Consider the following 21,078-nt stretch of genomic DNA (forward strand, 5'->3'; position numbering starts at 1 on the left):
GTGGAGGAGAGAACTGATGTGTGACTGTGGCTGCTGATCACCTTCTCCTCCTCCCCCTCCTTCTCCTCCTTCTCCTCCTTCTCCTCCTTCTCCTCCTCCTCCTCCCCCCCTTCCTCCCCCTCCTTCTCCTCCTCCTCCTCCTCCTCCTCCCCCTCCTTCTCCTCCTTCTCCTCCTCCTCCTCCTCCCCTTCCCCCCCTCCTTCTCCTTCTCCTCCTCCTCCTCCTCTTCCACCTCCCTCGCTCCCCTCTCCTCCCCCCTCGCCTCCACGCCCCCTCCTCTGATGGCTCCATGGGGGCTCCCCAGCCCCCGCCTGCACTGCTGGGCCTGGATGTGGCTCCTGGCCGCAGCCGTGGACAGCCTCCCCAACAAGCAGCCGGCCGGGCCCCTGGACTGGCTCTTGTCGGACAAAGGCCCCTTCCACCACTCCCAGGAGTACACCGACTTTGTGGAGAGGAACCGCCAGGGCTTCTCCACCCGATACAAGATCTACAGGTAAGTCTGTCTCGAAGGGAAGGAGGCGAGATGCTCTGAACCTCGTCAGGCGGACGGAGGAAACTATAAGGGATTATGATAATGATCAAGGCAAGGCTCAAAGACAGTCGGCTGTGACAGTGGTAGTTTTGCCGGACGGCCCTGAGGGTTGTTTCTGGCGAGTGTGCGGTGATGTCGTGTTCTCTGTCGTTCAATTCCCCTGAGTGATCCATACAACTATGGCCCTGCAAGATAAGAGGAGGATCGGCTTTGATAGTTCGTTTTCCTAATTATTTGATCCTTTCTGGCGCTTTGAGGAAGTGTTGCCTGCTAGTTTCGGAAAAGGCCATCAGAGCTGCTCTCTAATGCGTGTCGCAGATTTGACATACGAGACCAAGGTTCATAAAACGACACGGATCCCGGTGAAATGTAACAGAACAAAAGATGTAGGGCAGTCAATCAGCACAGGTGCTCTCATCACATAAAACAGCCACATGACTTACTGGTTGGGATTGATAGCTGTGGTGAGCATGAACAGTAACATGCATTCAGCACTTCACACTCCCCTGGCCGAGGTGCTGGGAAAGGATACTTATAAAAAATGGTATCCCCTCATTCGCTGCTGAAGTGCCATTCGCGCCATTTTGCATCAGGATGTTATCTTGCTAACATTTATTAGGCTTCCCAAATGCTCTGGTAAGTAGATTATGTTGATTGGTGCCCCCAAAAAAAAGAAAGAGAGATTTCTCATGATGTTAACACATTTACAGGAATTGGTTTGCGATGGAATGAAGGGTGTAAATTGCGTCATAAATCAAACCCATCATCGCTTGGCAGGATATTGAGCAGGCGAGAGGAAATAGCAGACGGCGATCTGACATCTATGGATCGGCGCTGGGGTGCTTTACGGCTCAGGCGGCTTGGTGCGCGCGTCAAGGCTTTTTCATATTTTCTCCTCCGCTTAAACCTGGCCCATCCCAGCTCGGCCACGCGGGTGGTAAGATTAATAGTCTTATCGCGGGGGCCGAGTGATTAGTGAGCTCTTAATACTTATTACTCTGCATTATCACCGACTCCCCTGAGAGGGTACTGTCTGCTACAAGGTTGAGTTTGAGGCCTCCGAGGTTACAGCCAGCCGTAATATTAGGAAACCCCTCTCTGTTTTGGATAGGCTGATCATCTCTACCGTCAGATGTGTGCTTTGCTGTATCGAATCCCAGACCAGCATTGTAGGTTATTATACGAGACCACATTTGTTTTGACAGCAGCTGCTAATGTGTGTATAACCATTAAGGCATTGCTGTAGCATTTCCATTTAGAAGTCCCATCATGCTGGGTAGTTGAAAGATCATTATTTGATGTTTTTTGTTCTGCTTCGTCTCTGTATTCGAGTCAGGACCATGACAATGTCAGGTGTCGCGGGTAACGACCTACCTGTGATGGCTTTCCTCGCCTGGTTGACCATCTCACGGCTGTTAGAAACCGCTATACGTTTGACCTGGATCGAGATTGCCCGCCTCCAATTAGAGCAGGATGTATCTGTTCAGAATGCAGAGCGGGGCCTGTTTAGAACCACAGGGACAGAGCAGGTGTTCACACGGAAACACGGGTGAGGTCACGCCCGCCCCCCCCCCCCCCCGCCCTCCCCCAGTGGCCCCTTAGCACCGAGTTGTAGAACATTGTTACTGATGTTTTCAGTCTGTTCTCCTCTCTTAATCTTCCCTCAGAGATTTCCATACGTCAAGGATGGTTCCTGGCCTTCCACATATCAATGATGGGCTGTAGTCCTAACAGGCTTTCTGGGAAGTGGGATTAAATCTGATGTTTTGCTTTTTAGCTAAGCTTTCACCTATGATGCTGTGGACATTTGTGGGTTTAAACAGATGAGATGGTAATTGCTCTGCTGGATGTGTCCCAGGTAATATGAAAAATGTCAATATGTCCATTGTTAATTCACAGTGATAGCAGTATAGCCAAACACTCCTATCTACCTCGGTTTATTTGCTTCCAATTACTTTACTTTCCTGACAATCTATTCCCTGGCCAATATTTAATAATTTCTGGAAAAAACACACCTGAGCAGATTCAAAGTGACAGTATTCTTTTCAAAACCTGCATCTCCTCCTCTGCAGTTTGAACTTCTGCTAAATTCTAATAATCCTCAATGACAGAGAGAAGATGAATTACTAAAAGTGGTGCTTCTAGTCACAGTGGTGTGTTAGGACAACAACTTTGGGATAACGAAATCTCACCATCTCATCATTCTTTCACATTTCCACCAGTGTTACTGATTGAATTTGAAAGTTTTTTAATGAGTCCTAGGAAATAGTCTTCGTTTTTTTTCTTCTTCTGTGGTTCATCACAGCAGAGAGTGCTTTGGCAAGAGAACTGTATGACTTCTCCAGCGAACACAAAGAGGAGGAGGGGGTACCGTTCGGCCACCTGTCGATAAAAGCCGTTGCCATGGGAGCGTTGCCATGCACTACAGTGCCGACACGCATGAACATATGTATGTCGTGTGTCTACCGTGTTTTAGCCACACTGCTTGTGGCGTGCAGTGCCTGGATGTGATGCTTGTCAAGATTATATCTGATATCTGCTTATGAGATACTTTTTTTGAATCAAACACATCACCTACATATTGGTTTATGAAAGATGTAGCTGACAATTCCCTGATAGCTGACGGGAGGCACGTCAGTTCAGGTTGAAATCCTGTAGAAGATGTGAGACCCATCCCACTATGTTTATTCTCCGTTCAGTTTCAGCTCTGTGAAATAACCTGATGATGTCAGTAGGAGAACAAATTTGCCATGTCACCTTTTAGAAGGTTTTTTACTAAGTTTGCCACCTTCAGTAAACGTAATAAGATGGGCTAGAAATCAATAATGACTACTCCAGTTCCAAGCCAGTCTTCAGATCCTTCAGTTTCAGCTCTGTGAAATAACTTGATGATGTCAGTAGGAAAACAAATTTGCCATGTCACCTTTTAGATAGATATTTTTTTTTTACAAAGTTTGCCAAGATGGCTTAGACATTGATAATGACTACTCCGTCTTTAGACCCCTCCCCCCCGGTTTTAGCATCATGGTGAAATCCATTTCATTTCCTTCGTTCCCTGTAGGATGAACCATTTGGCCTATCGGGGGGTTTAAGATAAGACAGGGCTAGCTTATCATAGTCAACGATAACTGGAGAACCCAACGACATAGGGGATTTCAGGATTCACTTTCTGCACCCGTTTCTGCTCCCCTGCGCGCTTACTTTCAACGTGCTGTGTCTTTCAACTAGTGAGCCCTCACGCCACAGGAAAGCAAAGTGGAGCTCTGTAGAAGCCCAACTGTGGAGGGCAGTTAGTTGTGCGGTGCGTAATGAGCTGAAGAGAATGTCTACACTAGACATATTTGTCCAAAGAATAAGTCACGATCCACATCTTAAAAGCACACTGTCAAAAGTAGGCGTGTGGGCCGTTGACACAGCAAAACAGTGAGCAGGCCGTGTTCACACAGTACAGGAATTTCGCCAGCCCGTACCACAAGAATGCGCAAATGGTTTTGACTTGAGCTTTATTTATTTACGCAGCGCCTGTCAGAAGCGAACGACTCTATTCTGATGAGAACTCTGACAAGGAGTGCGTTTCAAGCATCTTCCTAATGCTCAAAAGCTCCGTCAGAGGCGAAGTGAATTTAGGGGCTCACCTCGGATGAATCAATCAAACATGTCGGGGCGGGGGGGCGGGAACGGTTCCGTCATTACTCCTGGTTTAATGTGATATATACCCTTTCAAAAGACCCCTCTCTCTCCATCCATCATGAACAGCCAAGGTTGCCCGGCCTTCTCTGATTAGAACAGTCAAGCTTTTACCTTCCAGTACGATGCGTCATTTAGAACGGGGATTGAACAGTTCAGTGTGCATAATATTTCCTTCATGAGCAACATTATACAATACCATAAATGCCAGTTCGTTGAAGCTTTTATCCAAAGTGCTTAATAGCGCTGTAAGTGCAATTGCAGCTCCACGTTGTTGTGTGATGTGAGGTTGTGAATAATATATGTACGTAGTCGAATGTGTGAGTGCCTATGTACATTTGCTTCAGTCGAGACGTACACTCAAGTCAGAGAGAAAAATGAAAGACAAGAACGAAACTAGGAGGAAAGCTGGCAGTGGAGCTTGTACTTGTTACATTTTACAAGGCCGCGCAAATTGCCAATTTATAGCTGTGTAGTACAGTAGCCGGAAGCCAACAGTGGCAGGCAAAAGCATGCTCCGTTTGACCTGATTCACTGAAATATCATCTCAATCTGTCAGAGGCAATTAAAAAGAACAAGCTCTTTGGTACTGTAATTATTAAAGAACAACAAATTAACACTAACAGTGATGGTCTCACACTCAAGTTTGCAACATCTGGCTTCACATAATAGCAAATGGAAACAAAACAAAGTCAGATTCACTGAGGATTATTGAAATGTTTTGTTTAGCTGTTGAGCGTTCATAACTTTCCCACGCAAGTTAGCATTTTCCGAACACATTTCTCATACTTTTTCCTTTGCTAATAGGTGCATTTCAGGGATTGGGCCATTTCTATCGGTCTTTTCTTCACTTCTCCAGGGGCTATTTTTGACAGGATGTGAAGAATCATGATGTGACTATTAAGGAGTGCACCTGACACCTGGAGGCTTTGAGGACTGTTTCCTCCCCAGCCACATTCCTCCTCCGAACGATACCTGCTTAGGATCTTAGCCTCCTCTAGGCTACTTTTGCTCACCATCACTCCACTCTCTTTTATTCCTCTCTCTTTCTTTAACTATACCTCTCTCTTTCTTTAACTATACCTCTCTCTCCCCCTCTCTCCTATACCTCTCTCTGTCTCCCTATCATTCCACTCGTTTTCTGTCATTCTCTCTCTCCTTAGTTATCCTTCTCTTTTTCCCCCATCTCTCCGCTCTTTCTCTTTCTCCATCTCTTTAGCTGTCGCTCTCTCTCTCTCTCTCTCTCTCTCTCTCTCTTTCTCTCTCTCTTTCTCTCTCTCTCTGTGTGTCAGAACTTTAAGCTAATGATGTGGATATGCGATGTGGCAGCTGCCCCTGAAGACTCACCTCTCCTCGTCCCTGCCAGACGCACTTTCATATGAAAACAGATCATTAACGATGGTCTTGTTTACCTGTCACCCCTGTGGTCTGCATGTGTTCCAGGGAGTTTGGGAGGTGGAAGGTGAACAACTTGGCCGTGGAGAGGAGAGACTTCCTGGAGTCGCCTTTGCCTCTGACTCCGGAGTTTGTCCGCAACATCCGTCTCCTCGGCCGTCGGCCCACCACCCAGATGATCACCGACAACCTGATCAGGAAGTACGGAACCCACTTCCTGTTGTCGGCCACGCTAGGAGGTAAGCTGACCTGTCTTTGTAACCCTGTGGACAGGAGCAGGAGGTAGAACGGGTAGGGCAGCAACCCGTCTGAGGTCTGGGGAGAAGATGTGCGATGAGCCAGCTTCACCAGCAGAGCGCTGATTCAAAACGCTGCGGCACGATTATTTGATAGGAACATAGAACATTTCAAAAGTTATTTTCGTAAATCTGCAGTGCCACAGACCACGTGGACTGGGGTTCAGTTGATAGCTGGATGTTCGAGAGACAAGCTCGGAGGGGGGTGAGGGATGGGGCTTGAGGGAAGGGGGTGAGGGAGGGGGGTGAGGGAGGGGGGTGAGGGAGGGAGGGAGGGCAGTTGGTGCTCTTTACGGGAGAGGATCTCATTTCAGTTCCGAATCCCTGTGCATGTCTCGAACGCGGACAGAATGGCTTTCCTTTTAGAGAGCAACACTTGTCGATTACCGAGGCCCCTGTTGCCTGGACCCTGGAAAGGTCTTGGTTATGATTGAGTCTGTGTGATGCGAAAAAAAAAAAGAAAAAAAAGAAAGAAAGATATTATACAAACATTGCAACTCCAATTTCTGACACACAACCAATTCAGAGTGGTATGAAAAGATGAAAATGAGGATGTGGGACTGGGGCTGAGCCAGACATGGGTTGTGTGGGTTGTGAACGGACCGCCTTTCCGGGCTCGCAAACATATGGACTTCATGAAACACCAAAAATAGAGAGAGCCTTCTCGTGTAGAGAAAGAAAAGCCTGGCTTTTTTCTCAAAGCCACTACTCGTGCTAAAACAAAAGTTTCCAAGCACCCATATAAATCTTTGCGTCAGACAATTGATTCCGCTAATGAAGCGCTATATATTTATCGATGCATCTCTGTTACTTTGTGAGACGAACAATGTGCACCGTGTCCAAACGGCGCCGCGATGTGACAAACGTCTACCCTCATTGTGTTTGCAGGAGAAGAGGCCTTAACGATATTCGTGGACAAGCGTAAATTGAGCAAGAAGGCGGACGTGAGCGATTTCTCCGGCTCTGGGAACTCTTCCACAGTGAGTCTGGAGGCCCTCCACCAGCTGGCTGCTTCCTACTTCATCGACAGGGAGAGCACCCTACGCAAGCTGCATCACATCCAGATAGCCTCCACCGCCATCAAGGTAAACTGCACGCCCCTCATCTATGGACTGTCGGATGCAATAGGCAAGCATGGTGGATGTACACACACACACACACACACACACACAAACACACACGCAGGCATACACACACTAGCACACAAACGCACAGAGAGACAGGCAGGGGAGTCTGATGGGCCCCCCGCCGGACAGACGGAGGACTGAGCGCACAGACCAACATCGAAAGCTGAAAACGCTGAATCACTGTGTACGGTTGCTCGGTAGTAGGCTGGCACTACCGGATAGGAGGGGAAAAGGAAGTCTGCAGATGGGTTTGACTTCCAGCGTGGATAATGATACGAGGGCACAGTTACAGAGGACAGTGTGTGTCAACTTCACAGAGCACATCGCAAGTCTGAAATCCCCCTCCCCCCCCCCCTCCTGCGACAAGGCTCGAAGGTCGGTGCGGTTTCACCGCTGTGGTGGCGGTCAGACGTGCTTTGCTGCTTCCCCTGCCTACGAAGTGGCGGCGCCTCCTCCCCGCGTGGAGGCGGGGAGCCTGCCTTTCGGGCGCGCTGGCGTGACTGACAGGAGAAAGCGCCGCGTCGGGGAGGTGGAGAACCCCTCGCCGGAGGGAAGTGAATCGCAGCCCCGTCACACTCCACCGCTCACGCATCACTTCCTGCAGGGCGCGGACCCCCGCGCGGCCGGACAGGCACCGCTAAGCGCTTGGCTGTACGGGGAGGGAAACGGAGCGGGTTCTGTAAAATCGAGGCGTGATGGGGGGGGGGGGGGGGGGGGGAGAACTTAAGATCCCCTGCTGCTGGTGTGTGAAAGGGAAATTTCGGAGCTCATTTCAGAGGAAAAGCCTGTTAGAGTTGTGTTGTGCTGGGTAGTGGTTGTGGAAATCTGGTGGCCCTTTAAGGAGTCACGGTGCGGCGTGTGTCCTCTGTTCAGAGCGGCATGTTGGTATAATGAGTAACGACTCAAGCTGTTCTAAAGCGGCAGGGATCATTTTTGTTATGATTTGACAATTTTCCGGAATAAATTGATGCCGATATCCCCACCTGACCTGAGCAACTGTTGCCGCGGTGTCTCCGGGAAGGATGAAGAAGAATGAGACCAACTTTAAAAGCGGCGGGGACTATCGCAACAATGTGTCGGCTTCGTATTTACGTCTCTGAGGAAAGGCTTTAAAGATCGTTACGGGGCCGCCACGAAACGTTTTCTCTGTTGACGCCCTGCGCCTCCCGTCTCCGGCTGGGGAGCCGGCGTTTGTGGATTGTCTCGTTAAAGGCTAGCTTCGTGGCCACCTTAAACAGCCTTGTCTGTTCCTCATTTCTTGTTTCACTACCACTAATCTGCCACGGACAGGAACGGCTTGTTCTTCCCAACACCGTGGATGTTGGTTTCGCTCCCTCAAGCCCTAAAGGCCACAAAGACAGAAAAAAAGAAAACTGAGTCGAAGTCCTTTCCAGAAGCCTCTCCCTCACCCAACAGCCGTTCTGCTGGGATACAGGTGGCTAATAATGTGCCGTTAGGCATTCTGTAGTATGACAGAATGTATCTGCACCGAATGGCAGCTGCTTTCAGTGAAGGAAATTGAATGCCCAGCTCATCAGTCATGTTCTGCCATATGGAATATCCTGTGGATGATCAAATAACGGTCGGTACAGATTCAATATTCGAGGGTCCCGAAAAGTTGGCGGTTGCTGATTTGCTACTGTTGGAATCCCTCACCAAGGAAGTGTGGGATTCACAGAAAAGAGCTGAAGATATTATATCGAGACATCGCGCTCAGATGTCTCCTGATCGCACCTTGTCTAGTCCTTCCCCCACCTTCAGTCACCACCCCCCCACCCCACCAGACCCTCCCCAGTCACCCCCGACCCTCCTACAGACCCTCCCCCCAGTCACCCTCCTCCAGACCCTCCCCTCAGGCTGCTGTTTTCAGGGTTTGATGGAACCGCTCGACGATATTTCTCTTTTGCGGTGTTGGCGTTCTGGCTCCTCTGGGCTCTTCTTGATTGTGCTGCTGATGGCATTGACGACCATCGATTCGCCTCATCCATCAGTTACCACCCACCAACTGCTTTGTGACGGGCCGGTCACGGGTGCTTCTCTGGGCTAACGACGGTGGCCCACTCTAGCAAAGGAAGAAATATGGGAATCAATTGGTGTCTTTCTCTCTTCTTCTGTCGCTGACTGTACTGGCAACGCTAGATGGATCCTAATCAGTTCTTCTCTTTGCCAATGAGGAGAGGTTCCGTCAAAGACGGCCGTGGCTAAGGTCAGTTCGGATCCCTCAGTCTGAAGACGGGAGATAAACATCACTGCGGAGATGTTGGCCAACTCTAGCAGTGCCATTGGCAGTCCCATTCGGGGAGTGTGGGCGTGTAAAAACCAATCAACCTTTCCTCGATGCGCCCGAGATGTTAAGTGTTGTTCCTCACGAGAGCGATCTGCCTGTAGACGCGGCGCTTTGGAGAGCAAAGGACGCTTTTCCCGTGCCCCGCGCCGCGAGACTAAGCAGGCGCATTCTCACTCTGGTGACGATCACTCAACGCTTTCATCTACCGCGGGCCTCGGCGGTGAGTCACAGAGAGTAGGAAGCTGGCTGAGGATTAATACGGCTCACCAGGGAACACATTTGTTTTTTCCCCCCCATTCATCCAAATCTCAGCCTTTCCAGGACAACTGTTTTTCTCACTCTTGTTGAGATCTTCGGGGTGCTTTGGGGAATCGTCTGCCACAATGGCATCGCCTCAGGCAGTGAGAGGAGGTGTTGAAAAAACAACACATCATTTGAAAGAAATACACACGCACAACCATTTAGAGGAATACCAATGCATGCAAACTGTTGGAACCTAAATGTATGCCGCATGGAATACACTTATATAACCCTCTCACTGGCTATGTTGATGTTTAAAATGAATTCTTGAAAAATGTGTCCTGTTTGTTGTTGCCCAGGTAACAGAGACCCGGACAGGCCCTCTTGGCTGCAGTAACTATGACAACCTTGACTCTGTGAGTTCTGTATTGGTTCAGAGTCCAGAGAACAAGGTTCATCTTCAAGGTTTGTGTCGTTTTTATCTTCACGCCTCACAGCATTTGCATATCAGACTCCCAGAGCCAAACGGCACAATTTGACGACGTCCTAAAAAAAGGGGCCGTTTGGTTTCAACAGGCTTGCAGGTGATTCTACCCGACTACCTGCGGGACGGCTTCGTCCGAGCGGCGCTCAGCTACATTGCCTGCAACGGCGAGGGCGCCTTCGTCTGCAAAGACAACGACTGCTGGTGCAGGTGCGACCCGAAGTTCCCAGAATGCAACTGCCCTTACACCGACATCCAGGCCATGGAGGAGAGCCTGAGGCGCGTCAGGGAGACCTGGGGGACGCTCTACAGAGAGTTTGAGGATTCAGGTGAGGGGATGATAACAAGAGGAAGGACCTTGGCAGGGTATCCCAGATTCTTTACGAAGCTCTTAACACTAAGAGCTTCTTAGGAGCGTTCTAAGAGCGTTCAAGAGCATTCTTAGAAACGCTCTTAAGAAGCTCTGAGCGTTAAGAGCTTCTTAACGAATCTGGGGAACCCGGCCATTGTCTGTGACGCGCCGCTCGGCGCCCGTTAGAAATGACGCTCTTTTCTGAAAAACCGCCGGGGTTTCGACACGGAGGCCCATCTTGAGCTTTGAGAAGGAAGGGATGACGGGTGGGTTTGGTAAGGGATGAGGGGGAAGGGTGTCGTCCCGCGTGTGAGCGGCGCAGGGAGAGAGACACGTGGAGGATGAACGGCTCCAGACGCTGCACTTTATGGGGCTGAACCGTCCGAATTGTGAAACTTGGCATGCAATCTGCGCTCCACAAATCAACTGCGTGGTAGGGTTGGGGGGAAAAAAATTGGGGAGTTTACAATATGTGTGAAGGAGATTAATCAGCTGTAAACCTCATTTATTGCCAGTCCAGCATTTTGCTATCACCAGAGTAGGACCTTATGAATGAGAGCACTTAGCACGATGTTTGTGTATTGCTGCGGTGGTGGGTCATCTCACCGGGGTTATTAATGCAGGGGTGAAACTCAAATGGATGCCTTTTTTCCTCTTAAATTTGGCCGAAAACATCTCTAAGTGCAATTACTTTCAAAACTTTATGTTTTAAGAGCAGAGGGAGACAGACTGCCAGGACTGCTGAATGTCTCCCGTGTCGTAAACTCGCCCTTCACCGAGCGATGTCAAAGACGCTCAAGTTTCTGCCTCGCTCAGCAGCAAAACATGCCAGGGGGGAGGAGCGTCTCCGTGGAGACGGTGGTGTCGAAGCGGTCCCGTTATCCCTGTTGTCCTTTAGGCTTCAGAAATGTAGTGGCTACTGACATTTGTGATAGGTTAGGATTAGACTACTAATGTTTAAATGGTTCTGAAAGCATCCTTGGGTTCGCTCTTAGAACGTTCCTAAGAAGCTCTTAGCGTTAGAGCTTCTTAACGAATCTGGAAAACCCGGCCCTCGTCGGTTTGTGGCAGAACAGACTGTCTTGATCATCGTTTACACATGTCATCGCCAATCTGACTCGTCTCACACAAGCCTTCTGTTGTAACGACCCTTTAACCATGTTTTCCACAGACGAGTTCAAAACCTTTCTGACGAGGCTTCCCCAGAACTTCTTCCTGAACTCGACGGCGATCCAGCACCTGTGGTCCCTGGACGGCGTGTTCCAGTGGCGCTACGAGCAGCTGGAGAACAACATGCGCCTGCTCTTCAGGAGAGCCCAGCGGGTCGTGTTCAAGCTCTTCAGCCTCAGCAAGAGGTGCCATAGGCAGCCCAGCGTCCGTCTCCCCATTGGACGGTGAGCCGCCCCGCCCACGCCAACCACAGCCCCACCCCCACACCTGTCAACACGAGTCAAATGACACTTTAACCCTAACCGACCCAGGAAGCTGATAATCCCGCCACCTCAGAGAGGGAGGGGGAGGAAGGCTGCTTGTTTGCTCTGCGTTTGGCTACGTTTTTTGGCTGGTGCCCCCAACAAAAAAGCTGGCGTCACATTCTTGTATCTTTTTTTTTTCGTTTTTAAAGAGATAAATCTCCATAGGCTGCCGAGAGAGTGGAATGTTTGTCAGTTTGCCTGGGAGTGGAGCGCAGCACTTGAAAGGCTCCGCTACGCCCCGCTCCCTGCATTTCAGACAGATGAGAGATACGTGATTGATTCCACTTCCCGGGGCCAGCTCCACTGTGCTGACAATTATGAAGGGATCATCCACTGGGAGAATGCAACTCGGTTTTCTAAGTCGAATAATGATAAGATTTCGAGAGTTTGTGAAGAAAAAAAAAGTACAGTTGGCGCTCAAACTTTCACCATTAAACCTAATGATGCAGCAGGGCTCTCTGGTCTTTCCTGGCGTTGTGCAAGTGGCGTACACCTCCGACGATCATTTATGTCTTGTTTATTGGCCGTTTAGATATCTCAGAGACGTTGTTTCAAGCACAAGAGCTGAGATGCGACATTTAGGTAGATGTTAACGCTTCACGTTGCTCCATTTCTATGATAACACTGTCATCTCTTATTTGTAACTTTACACTGCATGACAACCAAATGTTCTGTAAGATATAATAAGATATGTAACATATCGGTGACTAGCGAATCGACACAAGAATGTGAGTGGTCTATGTCAAACTCCTGTCAAATTAGACAAATGCGAACATTTGTGCTTGTACATGTGTTTGAGTTTCCCTTTGTGTGTGTGTGTGTGTGCTGGCTTGCCTGCCTCTCTCCCAGGCCCCAGTCCTACTGGCTGAACCACTTCCAGTCTCTCCTCTACTGCTCCGAGAACAACCAGCTGGGCTCCTTCTCTGAGGAGCTCCGCAGATGCTCCTGCAGCCACGAGCACAGCCCCTGCCAGGCCCCTCCGCCCTGCTCCACCGGGGAGGGCCACGGCTGCGCCGCCTGCGCCCCGGACAACCACACCCGCTGCGGGAGCTGCAACCCAGGCTACGCCCTGGTGCAGGGGCTGTGCAGGCCGACGGTGGCCGACTCCACGGAGAACTACCTGGGCTTCGAGACGGACCTTCAGGACCTGGAGCTGCGCTACCTTCTCCAGAGAGCCGACCGCAGGCTGGAGGTAAACGACGCGGTTCGGCGGACACTTTTGCACCTTTCTTTTCATTGCAACTGAGTTCTGTTATGATACTGAATGATTGGGAACCACTGATCTGAAAAATCAGATCAGAAGTGTATCGTTTTTTGCCAGCAAGATGGTCGGACACAAAAAGGCGACGGCTTCACCTCCGCCTGTGTGTGTCTTAGTGGGGTCAGATGGCTGAGCGGTTAGGGAGTCGGGCTATTAATCAAAAGGTTGTTGGTTCAATTCCAGGCCGTGCCAAATGACGTTGTGTCCTTGGGCAAGGCACTTCACCCTACTTGCCTTGGGGAGAATGTCCCTGTACTTACCGTAAGTCGCTCTGGATAAAAGCGTCTGCTAAATGTCTAAATATAAATGTTTCCTCCCGCAGGTGCATGCCATCTTCATCAGCAACGACATGCGCCTCAACAGCTGGTTCGACCCGTCGTGGCGGAAGAGGATGCTGCTAACCCTCAAGAGCAACAAGTACAAGTCCAGCCACGTCCACATGCTGCTGGGCGTGTCCATGCAGGTGTGCCTCACCAAGAACAGCACCCTGGAGCCCGTGCTCACCCTCTACATCAACCCGTTCGGGGGCAGCCATTCAGAGAGCTGGTACATCCCCGTAAGTGAGAACAGCTTCCCGGACTGGCAGGCCACGAAGCTGGACCTCCCTCTCGAGTGCTTCAACTGGACGCTGACCCTGGGGAACAGGTGGAAGACCTTCTTCGAGACCATCCACATTTACCTGAGGAGCCGGATCAAGACGCAGGGGGAGGGCGGGGCCACAGCGCCCGGGAACGACACCGTTTACTACGAGCCTCTGGAGATGGTGGACGCCTCGCGGAACCTGGGCTACATGAAGATCAACAGCATCCAGGTGTTTGGCTACAGCATGCACTTTGACCCGGAAGCCATCCGCGACCTGATCCTGCAACTAGACTATCCGTACACCCAGGGCTCCCAGGACTCGGCCCTGCTGCAGCTGCTGGAGATCAGGGACCGAGTCAACCGGCTGTCCCCTCCAGGGCCTCAGAGGCTGGACCTGTTCTCCTGCCTCCTGCGGCACAGGCTCAAATTAACTGCCAGCGAGGTGGTCCGTATCCACGCCTCCCTCCAGGCCTTCGGGGCACGCTTGCCCAACTCTTTGGATTACGAGACCACCAAACTGTGTAGCTAACAGCTGTCTGAGGAACTCTGAGGAAGTGGGGGCTTCCGGGAGAAAGCGGAGGGCTCCGCGACACCTGGATAGCATCCTGAGTGTGGATTTCGGTCATGACAACAACTGACTGGATTAGCATACAGTGCCACCAAATAGTGCAGTTAACTGTGTGGGGGGAGAGCGGGGAACAGATGGAGAACGTTCCGGGTTATTTGCTTCTTGTTGAGTGGCAAGGACTCGATAGCCACAGGAGAAACTGTCAAACAAATGACAACCATTAACAACACATCTACAATTTCCAACATGTCATTCTCTTGGTATTAACTTGACCATCTTGTTCAAACACAGACCTTCTCATTTACACAGTATCCACCAAACACAAATGAAGAGAACTTTGAAGATACATGGTAAAATATGGTTGTTTGTAATTTTTATATGTTCTTTTGCTTCAGTGACAGTACTATTTCCATAATGACCAGAATACAGTGTCAGTGAGTTTTGTAGATAAATTGTTATTAAAATATCATGTAATAACACACGAAATGTGAGGACATTTGTTAACCTCTCCCACAGCTCAATTTCAGCTTGCCGAGTTTAAACACTAATAGGCATTAGTTGAAATCCCTTAACGGCACAGTGAATTCAATTAACCATTGCATAATCAGGTTGAAATAAGCATGAACCTTCATTAGATTTGTGGACACAGATTCCTGATGGTCTGTGTCCGGCTGTGTATGTCATACTTTAGTTTACGTTGTCATAGAAACACTTGTGAACGGTGTCAACAACAACACCGCAAACAACTATTGACCTCCCCCTCATGCACACGCCGTAGCCATACCATAGGTGTACTTGAAGCTGTCCACGTCGAAACTCCAGACACCAAACGGAAGCTGTCTGCGCCGCCGTCTGGTTCCCGGCCGAACCAGCGTCTCTTTGACCCTGACAGACAGGATAAACTTCCCCCGCGTTACGGCCCACGGCGAGGCGACACCGGATCAACGTCCCCTGCCCTCGGGCTCATCCCCCGCCATGCTGATGTCAGGGGAAAGGTGTCACATCTCGTTTACTAACACGGTCCCCGGCTGGATGGCCTGGGAACCTGACAGGGCGGAGAGAGGGCCCAGTTCAAGCGCTCGTGAAGGTCAGCAGGGACTGCCTCCATTCGCCTGCTCCTTTGATCAAATCTAAGCCGTGCCACGAGTTCAATTCCAAAGGAGGGCCGGGCGGGGCGATTCGGGGCGATGCGAGGCTCGATGGGAGGCGAGGGCTTGACGCTTCGCTGAAGGTCAGGACGCCCTTTTTGAATAGGTGGGTGTCACTCAGGAAGGGAACAATAACCGCCAGTGACGAACCCCCCCTCCCCGCACGCGGCTCTGCAGAGGAGCGCCGGACACCGTTCTTTTGTGCGTCCTCGAGATCGGCCGGAGCCGGCCGGAGAGCGGGCTGCTCCGGTGGTCGACGTGAATGTCAGCGTGAATGTCAAAAACGTCAGCGGTGAAAACGCGCCCACCCTGTTTGAGGTGCCTGCAGCCATTTTTCACCATAGACACCGAGACACCATACTGCGTGACCTCGCATAAAGTCCAAAAATGAATGAAACCCTTTTAAAGGCTTGTAGAAACCAAAGGCAATTTGGTCATTTGAAAGAAAAGAGAGAACAGAACAGGAACCATTCTTGGGGAAACAATCAGGCTAAATAAAATGGACCCCCAGGTACTCACCCGTAATTATGAGGTTTGACGTTCAGTTTATTCCGCAATTACAGGGGCTCACATCCTGGAGAGAAAGGTAGCCCTATCTCCAAAACTCATTACTGAATTATTGTTAATCAAAGAGCTTTTTTTTCCCCTCCCTACAGACTCTATGTGGGTGGAGAGAGGCCAGCTACGATAACAGACAACCTGACCTTTTGTTAGCTGCCAATCAGCAGCGACGGTTTGACTTGCCTGTTTTTCTGTTCTGTTCCAGAAGAGATGATTGTGTTGGGTTCACGTTGGACTTGTAATTATTGTTTAATCATTTAACCCAACACAGTGATTGACTTATGGGATTTGGCAGTTAACTATATTTTAGTGTAGACGCAAAGACCGAAGGAGAATTCGCAAAATATTAAACAAAGATAAGGAACCAAACAGGTGCCTTAGTGGAGAGGGCACTGGGACTGTTGTCTTGGGATTGTGGAGGAGGTCTGGATGAGTAAATAATCCTTCAGATGACTTAGTTATTACATGGGATGACGAGGGAGGGAATGAGGAGGGAAGGGATGAGGGAGGATTGGATGAGGAAGTAGGGATGAGAAGGGGAGGAGGGCATGAGGGGGCGAGGAATGAGGAGGGAGGACGTGAGGGAAGGGACCAGCGAATTCCTGGCAGATCAGTCTCATCCATCCCAGGGACATAGCAGTGGACCGAAACAGAGAACACAAGAAGAAAAGGCAAAAGGCAACCGCCGTCCGCCGATAGATCGATACGCTGCTTTATTACCTGGGAGAACAGAAGGTTCTGCAGACTAGATCAATATCCACGCGAGGAGGTGGCTCCGATGCTAAAACCCTCTGGCATTTTGTCCCGTCGCCACCCCACCCCCCCCCCCTCCCCGTCCACCGCAGCGCCAATTTATTACTGATGTGCTGCTTTCTGTCTGATGTGTTCTGTATAAGCACAAATCAATTTGGACTTTTATTCCTGAAGATGAGGCGTTGTGAAATGCATTAGCTCAGGTGTCAGCTGAGCACTATTCATTAGCAAGTGTAATCACACAGTCCCGCTATTCTCAGTGGGGCAACTGCTTGATCACACCTGGGGAAAGTACAACTGATAAAGACAGAGAAGGGGAAAGTCATTAAAAAGATATGGAAAGATATCCAGTGATATTCGTAGAGTACGATTCATTCATCATGAAGAGAAGTTGTTTGGTTGATCTTCTCTGTGAAATATTTGGCATTTTTGGGGGCCTGTGCTTGTCTGTGGCACCGTAGGATCCAGAGGAAGGTGACCTTCCGTAATGGAAACAGTGTGAGTGCAGAAGCAGCGTGTGGTCAGTTCTGGGAATGAGTTGGGCTGCTGACAGCTCTCGTTCTTTCATCACACTCTCCACCTCTTCCACTGCACTGACTCAGAGCAAGTTCCTCGGACACGGGCGCGTCGTGCCCATCCCGCTTGAGGGACGAGGGCTCCATCGTTGACTCGATGCTCATTTCAAAACGTTCTGCAGGGGACATTATTGTTTTTTTGGTGCTTATTTGTAAATCTGTCAGGTCATTCTCTGCGTTTCCGGATCATTTGGTTTGCATCCTAGTCCCACAGAACACTGTGTAGATCAGATCAGAACAAAAGAATGTGGATATGGAGACTGACAGACAGAGAGAAAAAGAGAGGGGGTGAAAAAGATTGAGGAAGGGAGAGAGTGAGCGAGGGAGGGAGCGAGGGGGCACAGAGAGAAAGAGAGAGACAGAGGGGAGACAGAGAGATAGAAACAGGGGACGAGTGAGAAAGAGACAAACACATGAAAAAAAAAACAAGCAAGAGAAAGAGAGAGGGCTAGAGAGAATGTGCCTCCAGTTTTCCATGCCTTTGCATCCCCAGATCATAAAAATAAATTTACATTCATTAAACGTCGCATTCACTAGACATAACATATCTGCAAGGAGACTCTGTGTTTATTCTACCAGCTCTTCATCTCTGTTCTAGTCAATAATACAACGTCTCGGTCTGTCATGAATTACCCACATTTCAGGCCTGAGAATACAGCATCGCGTTGCCTCATTCACTGGAGCCCACCGTGTGAGAACAGTCCGGAAAAGAGTGGACTTCAGGACAAAAGCATCAGACCTGATAGGATAATTTGATCTGAGACCCTCATCCGACACAGAGAAGGGAATGTTTGTGATCCAGGAATGGTCGGACCCAAGCGAAGCCGACCTAATCAGCCAAAGTCTGCCGAGACCCATCTCGCGAGGCAAAACATCAATTACCGAAGAATTGCTTTAGGGATCTGCAGAACAGGCTTCCAATGCTTCACTTATTAGACGATCCTTTGCCAGGGCATGGACTCATCAGAACACAGGAGGGCCAGATCGAGACAAAGTGATTTATGAACTATTTGGATTTGTGGCACATATTACAAACTCCTGCCCCGTCATCAACCCCTGGCTGTCTGGCAATGACTGAGGAGATCTTGGTGACAGCTTGATCCCTGAACACGCAAAGATTGATTGGTTTTGTTTTAAAGGTTGCTATATATAATTTTTTTAATCTAAACCATGTGTTTGGATATTTTGGTGATATTAGCTTCGAATATGTGTCAGTTTGGCTGGTCAGATTATATTTTTTAACTAGGAAACCACCAAAAGAAGGTTTTTGACCAGTAAGCCTTGGAACAAAAATTATAAAAAATGCGTATAACACAGGCACTTTCAAGGCCTTTCATGAATGGCTCGAGTGTTTGTGAGTGATAGCTGGTGGTCTCTGTTGTGCTGGTAAATGCCTTGATGGAAGAACTTCTCTCGTAGCAAGCTTGGCATCTCCACGGCAATCAGAGAGCAATTTGTGTTCCATCAACATGAGTAATTACGGTTGAATTTAGAACCTAATCAACTGCCAATCAGAGGATGCATTGTCAAGTATTGTTGCTGTCAAGGAGGCAACGTCTGAGTTCACGTCTTGTTATTGAGGATCGGATGATGGCAACAACACAGCGTTTGGAATGAGCATGCGAGCGGGTGCCAAAATCCACTGATTTGCATGTGCTAAATTAAACAATTTACTCACTTGCCCACTCATTCACACACTCACGCACTCACTCACTTTTGGAATCTTCTGCTCGTGCTGACGTCAACTGCAAAACTTGAACAAAGTCCAGACCTATAGTGGATACCGCAGACATAATTCATCCATGTCTCGAACCAGAACAGGAGAGAATCTGGTTCTCTTGGATTTTAAATTTCTCTTTCATTTCTCTTGCCGGGGATGTGAGTGATGTCGTTTCCACCTCTGTTAAATTTCACAGCGAGGGGTTCATAAATGATTTATCCATGAAAGTATGGCACTGCAGAGATACCGATGGGCGCACGATCTGCGACTTTAATTAAAAATGTGTCATCATTGTAATCATTTTTATTCATAAACAAGAGTTACCAAAAGCCACTTTGGAGAGTAGGAGAAACCGTTTTTTATTGATTGAGAAGAGATTAGAAATTAATGACCCGTGTGGCCCAGATTGCTGAATCCATTTCAATTAATATCAGTTTCACTGTGCAGCTGTGTTTCAGGTGTACCAAGTCCCGCCTTTGCACCGAGCACGCTCCACTGTTCAGAGAGAGTGATTGGACAAAGTGCTATGACCACATCAGTGGTCAGTCCTAGAACAAGGATCTCCCAGAGTACCACCAGTCCATCCTCTAAAGACAAAAACTCAGAATGGAAAACTCAGTTCAGGACCTATTTTTCGGAAGTTATCAAGTCTCTGCTGACCTGTGATCTGGTCAAGCTCATCAAGCTACGTATCACACATGCGGTTTGTGTACATGGAGACGTATAAATATATAAATATGGTACAAGACGGTTGTTTAGACCGCGCAAGCCTCGTGTCATCGGTCAAGCCGCCATGCTACCCCCCCCCCCCCCCCCGTCTGCTCCAACGGTCACCAGGGTAACGCCACAGCACCGAGAAAGACACAGTTCTTATTAGGTATTGAAACCCATGTTCTATCATCTATGATCTAGCTCTGACTTCGTTTGACAACACGGACATACTGACGGGAGCGTGTGTGCGTGCGCGCGTGTGTGTGTGTTTACCTGTCTGTAGGTGTGTCTTGCCAGTTAGTAGGTAACCATCTCTCTTGAGAGCACTGGAATTGGTCATTTGAATCCAAATTGAAAAGATGAGGTGATTGCTCAGTCGGAGCTTGCGTTGACATCTCAATAGGCATGCTCTCATCACGAGATAATAAGGCTATTTTCACCACGGAAAGGAGACCTGCAGACCATCTAATCAGAGAAAAAGGTTTTAGCCAAATTGTACCAAAGAGGATGCCTATTAGCGAAGCTCAATTTGCATAATGTCGTCTGTCTGATGTATGATGAATATGTCAAAAAATAGATCAAAACTGCCGTTTCTGTTTGATGAAATTTTACCTTGATCAGGTTGAAGAAATGTGTCAGAACAGTGACAGAACTGGTATCAGGCACACATAAATCATTGTCATGTCATATATTAGATATCCATAAAAATATCTGCAATCTAATTTGACATTGTTTCACCATGTATCATAAGGGAGTTCTGAAAAGACATATATAGATATCAGAACAGCAGAATGCCCCAAATATCTTTTTTAAGGGTTTCTCAGGGAAAATGATCTCTCCCAGCCTCAGCTGAAAGACCGCTATGATGCTTTTATCACAAAAAATAAAGGTCACAGCGGTGTGAGATCGATCCAGGTAATGACAAGGTGTCCACCGTGTGATGGAGCCCCTGATCATCCATCATCCCTCCTCTTCGGCTTGCCCTGGTTAAAGTGTTAAACCACCCTGTCACCACAGCTTCAAATGTAACACTCTCCCCATCTCAGTCCCTTCTGCACGGCCCAACAAAAACCGAGAATGCTCTGTCCTAAAATGGCCGATGGTCGAGTTTTTCAAAGTTGACTGAGTTTCAAACTTTCGAGCCCTGCTGATCACAAGTGTCTCAGAAGGCCTCCAAACGCCAGCCCAGACTGGACCCTGGGCGTCCGAGTTGCCGGCTGGACCGTATTTAATGTCAAGTGTCTTTGACACGTGAAGCAAATTAGACTCTCAGCCCGAGTGGGAGAATCTGAGAGCTGTGCTGCGTTTGACATTTGAGTCGTTT

The 21,078-nt window shown here is 49.0% G+C and overlaps 1 protein-coding gene across 1 annotated transcript; it reads left to right on the forward strand.

Moving 5' to 3' along the window:
* Window positions 1-284: 284 nt before the first annotated feature.
* On the forward strand, window positions 285-14,709 carry LOC124487418 (BMP/retinoic acid-inducible neural-specific protein 3-like). Its single transcript, XM_047049749.1, has 8 exons — window positions 285-493; window positions 5,663-5,853; window positions 6,799-6,995; window positions 9,924-10,029; window positions 10,141-10,377; window positions 11,572-11,794; window positions 12,725-13,067; window positions 13,459-14,709. Exons 1-8 carry the CDS (start codon window positions 330-332, stop codon window positions 14,245-14,247), a joined length of 2,250 nt encoding a protein of 749 aa, XP_046905705.1. The 5' UTR covers window positions 285-329; the 3' UTR covers window positions 14,248-14,709.
* Window positions 14,710-21,078: the final 6,369 nt, after the last annotated feature.

The sequence above is a fragment of the Hypomesus transpacificus genome, chromosome 26 (genome assembly GCF_021917145.1).
Source record: "Hypomesus transpacificus isolate Combined female chromosome 26, fHypTra1, whole genome shotgun sequence".
NCBI lineage: Eukaryota > Metazoa > Chordata > Actinopteri > Osmeriformes > Osmeridae > Hypomesus > Hypomesus transpacificus.